This window comes from Phaeoacremonium minimum (assembly GCF_000392275.1).
Source record: "Phaeoacremonium minimum UCRPA7 unplaced genomic scaffold PA7_03_scaffold_294, whole genome shotgun sequence".
Lineage (NCBI taxonomy): Eukaryota > Fungi > Ascomycota > Sordariomycetes > Togniniales > Togniniaceae > Phaeoacremonium > Phaeoacremonium minimum.
Window position 1 is genome coordinate 17696 of NW_006921199.1, and position 4584 is coordinate 22279.

The following is a 4584-nucleotide window of genomic DNA, read 5'->3' on the forward strand; positions in this document are numbered from 1 at the left end:
TTACCCTGGCGGAGGTGTAGAATGGTGGAGGTACAATCAATCCCTTCTGCCTCGTCCACTCATGGTCCTCAGCTCGAAAAGGTTTCCCGATTAGGAGATTTAACCGAGCTCTTGGTTGCATTCGGATCTTTGATGATTAAGTCACCCTGGCCAATGGGGCGCGAGATCTTCCGCAGCGTCAGCTTACTGCGTACCAGGGTCGTTCATGCTAAACCGAGATCTCGGGAATGCTAACATTCGGCTGCCTATCTCTTGCACCGCCAGCCCTCCTTCTCATATGTACGAGAACCTAGAGCCCGCCAGACCAGAGGACCGCCTTCGTCGTCCATCGGGTTTCACGGCCTAGAAAGTGCTTACAGGGTGGTGTTTGTATAGCTCTGACAACAGCAGCTCGCGATTCTACTACGAATCCGTCTAGTCACCCAATAGACGAAAAAGAGCCGAATGCATTGTGTTGCAGCATCATGGTCATCAAAAGGAAAGGGGCCGTTGCCGCTGTCAGCAGTCCATCTCATACCGGTCTCTTAGCAAAGCAGAAACGTGTGGTCGCCCCCAATCAGAAACGCGAATGCAAGAACAAGAGCCGTACGGGTTGCATGACTTGTAAAACCAGGAGGGTCGTACGTGCTACGCCTGAGCCTACTATGCCCTGAGATCACATCCCTAATCATATCCCAGAAATGTGACGAGCGGCGGCCATTTTGTCTGCGGTGCGAAAGAGCCGAGTTTGACTGCGAAGGCTACGCCCTGCCTGTGAAAGTCGTGCACGCTGAGGCAATCTGGCAGCTTGGGAAGGGCCCGCGGAGACTGACTGCTCCAAATGCAAGCCCAGCTTGGGCTCCTCTGGACGAGACGGAAGTCGGCTACTTTGACCTTTTTCGGCATCAGCTGATTCATGATCTAGCCGGATATAACCAACAAGATTGTAAGTATTGGGTACCTGCATTGCTATCTCTCCATGTGGCACTTCTCCTATCACAAAGCATTATAGAGACCATGACCCTCCCTACCTTGCATATTCTCCTCTTTAGTCACTCTCGCCTGGATAAAGTATCCGACTGACCTGGATGCTGCAGTTTGGGGTCGAATCGTGCTCTGCGAGGGTGCTAGAGATGAATGTGTTCAGCAATCCATTGTCGCCCTTGGGGCTCTTTCCCAAGCATTGTTCTTTGTACCGCAGCCCTCAGAAACCGCTCCCTCGGTCACTCGTCCCTTGTCAACACAGTCACTCCTCAATTCCCATCACAAAGCCGCTATCCGATACCACACGCGCGCCATAGAGCTATTCCGTGACCGCATTGCAGCCAAAAGGCCCACACCTTCGGCTCGTTCCATCATGATCATGACCCTGCTTCTTGTGACGTTTGAGTTTCTGCAGGGAAATATGAAAGCGGCTGACCACTTGATGGCTGGGGGCATTCAGCTCCTCAAGGATAATCTTACAATCCTGCAAGGAGCCGCGGGCCGACCACGGTCAAAGAAACTAACGAGCGACGAGTTTGAGGATGTCGAGCATATGCTTCCGAGACTTTCGGTTTCCAGTAGCGTAACGCATTTTTGCAATCTGCAATCGCGTCAGTTTGCCGAGCTCAGAGGTTCCGGCGTCGGCAGCCTACCAGATGCTGATGGTCAGACCGGTCTGCCAAGGCTCCTGGCCCTCTGGAGCGAGTTCAGCACACGGGCTCTTGTCTTTGTCTGCCAGTCGTTCCGAAACCAGCTGCTGCAACTCAAATACGACGTTACGGAGGTGGAAGAGAGACAGACACAGCTCCTCTTGCGTCTGCGTCAGTGGCGTGCCCTCCTCGACCAGTATCTTGTTGGAGCAAAGAGCGAGACAGTTCGTTACTCGCTCAAGATGCTCATTCCACACTGGCTCATGGTCTACATCTTCACCAGCTGCGTTCTTGATCCGACAGACCTCTCCTACGATCACTTCGAGCCCGAATTTCGTGAAATCAATACACGTTGTGCCGAGTTGTTAGCCATGGAAATCTACCAGGAGGGCAGTGCGACCGCACAGTCGTTCAGGAACAAGATCAAGTTCTCCCTCGGCGATGGCCTTATAACGCCATTGGCTCTGGTGATCGGCAAGTGTCGAATTCATGACGTGCGGATGGAGGCTGCCGAGATGTTTAGGCTACTCCCTCGGGAAGCAGCTTGGGATGCTCAGGCGCTCATCATTGGTAAACTTGGTCTGGTGTTGATGGAGGAGCGAGCTCGGGTCATCCATGGTTATGTTCCATCAAATTCACGGTGGTTCTGGACAGGAGGGGAATGGGACATCGACAACAGGGTCCTGCATTCCCGATACGTTCGAATCGTGCCTGCTGAAGACGGCAGTCCCATTCACTTGGGAATGACTTTGGACCTGGACAGCTTACCTGATATCTGTGGCGAAGTTGGCTGCACAAAGGACCATTCGTATCTGCCCTTACGACACGCTCGCTCCGGACTGCGGGATGTTATGCACTGAGGACCTTGGTGGATCTTCTGAAGACGGCTTTCTAGGAAAAGAAATTGAAATGGGTTCTTGAAGATCCAGAGGTTTCACGTTGAAGAGAGCTTCGAGCGCGGTATAGAAAAGGTATGCTGTACTAAATCAATGGGTCAACACTTCGAGTGTTTTTCATGAGGAACAAAACTCAAATCAGAGTCATCTCAAAGAAAGGTCATATTTTTCCCGGCTTGTAGTCCTCAATACGAATACAGATCCAACAAATATCTAAGATGAAAGCAGTGACACTGGTGTAGAAAATCTGCCGAAGGTCTTGTCATTGCTTGTTAGTAGTAAACGGTTCTACGCATGCAAGGGGGAGGTGAGCGGTAGTTCAGAACTCAGATCATCTGTCCGCGCAAAATTGCCCTCCTTCCGTCATTGTTGGGTAAAAACCAACAAATTTCTCTACTCTGCTCATTTTTGAGACTATCTTCAAGGCAAGGCCTGACCCCTCAGGCATCTTCTTCTTCCCGAACGAGTCCGCCAACTATCGCTCGTCATGTGTGTGCTCTTTCCCCCTCCTCCCTCCCCCGTACCCAAGGCGTTGTCGGACTGTGTTTGGCCAGAGCAGCCGAAACAAAAACCGATTGTTTGTACTTACGAATCAGAAACAGTCATATCGCCATGGATGGCAGGCACAGACGACGCCGCGTTGCAAAACGTTCACGGCCGCCGTCTATCAGAACGAGTGCCCAGCCTGGTCATCCGCAAATGCGGAAGTCCATGGGAGAGCTTATTGATGATTACGGTGATAGTGAGGGAGAACTCACCTCGGCCATATCTGACATGGACGTCAACTATAACCCCAATCGCCACCCTAGGAGCAGAGGACCACCCGCTCACAATTTTCTCAGTTCCTCGCAATCAGCTTCACGACTAGAGCACAGGGTTATAATTGACGAAGATGGCGAACTAAGGCTGATCATGGCTTCGAAGGAAGGTCGCACTACTATCTTCATTGTCTGTCCTCGAACACTGGCCAGAGCGTCCGGGGTGTGGCGACGAAAGCTCTACGGTGAAAGACCATCACTTAGCGGCCAAGTGCCATCTGCTTGGGCTATTCCCATATCCGACGACGTCAGCGCCGAAGCACTAACTGTGCTCTTGCACATTGCCCATGGGAGCTTTGCAAACGTGCCCCAGACTGTTGAGACCGCGACTCTGAGTCAGATCATCCTGGCAGCCGAAAGCTACGACATGATCTCATTTCTGAGTCCTTTTCTAGGGAGATGGCTTCGTACTCGTCAAGGCAACCCATTCCTACCTCGGCAGCTCTGGATACCCTGGGATTTGGGTCACAGACCTCTCTTCCTCGAGACAGCCACAGCCCTTGTTTTCTGTATGCATGTCGATAGAAGGGGTGGCATTTGTGTTCCGGACAGTGCCAGGCGCGATATTGACCCTAAATTGGAGGAGATGGGAATCACAGGTACCTTGAGTCCCCCACCTTCCATCCCTTCGGAACTATCCCATCCATCTATCAGTTGCTTTTCTAATATTCTCGATGACAGAACAGCTGAAGGATCTTCATCAAAAGACTCTTGCAAAAATGTTACATCTTCTTCTTACCACAGTCGATCGTCTTGAACGAGAGCCACCAATATCAGGGCCCGCTCATGAGGTGTGCCAGTGTGCTTTGCTCGGGAGATTGATCCGAGAATTAAGTCAACATGGCCTGTGGCCGCTCGCGAATGTGCAACTGGATCATAACATCGAGACGACTCTTTCCATTCTCAGACGTGCTTCATTACCATTCTCTGTGAACAACAGCCGTGACCACGTTAGCTGCAGCCAAGTTATCGACGATATGCGGCAGGAACTGAACAACTTTGAGAACGTCACGCTGGAGCTGACCAAAGCACAAATGACGCACCTTCGCAAGAAGGCACGTGAGAATGGGATTGGAAAACCACAAGTACGAACACGTTCACAAAAGAAAAGGGGAAAGAACAATCGTCGTGTAGTGGAAGTTGTCGAGATCAAGGATGAAGATTAGAGTCCACGGCAGTGCAACTTGTGTCCTAGGAGGGCTGTATGTGGTATGTGTGAAGCACTTAGGGGAATCATCATGGGAGGGTTCTGGAGGA

General features: G+C 51.4%; 1 protein-coding gene across 1 annotated transcript; it reads left to right on the forward strand.

The window, feature by feature from the left end:
* Nucleotides 1-1336: 1336 nt before the first annotated feature.
* Nucleotides 1337-2473, forward strand: UCRPA7_3926 (putative c6 zinc finger domain-containing protein; the record flags this gene model as incomplete). Its single annotated transcript, XM_007916483.1, has 1 exon — nt 1337-2473. The coding sequence occupies one exon, from the start codon at nt 1337-1339 to the stop codon at nt 2471-2473; it is 1137 nt and encodes a 378-aa protein (XP_007914674.1).
* Nucleotides 2474-4584: the final 2111 nt, after the last annotated feature.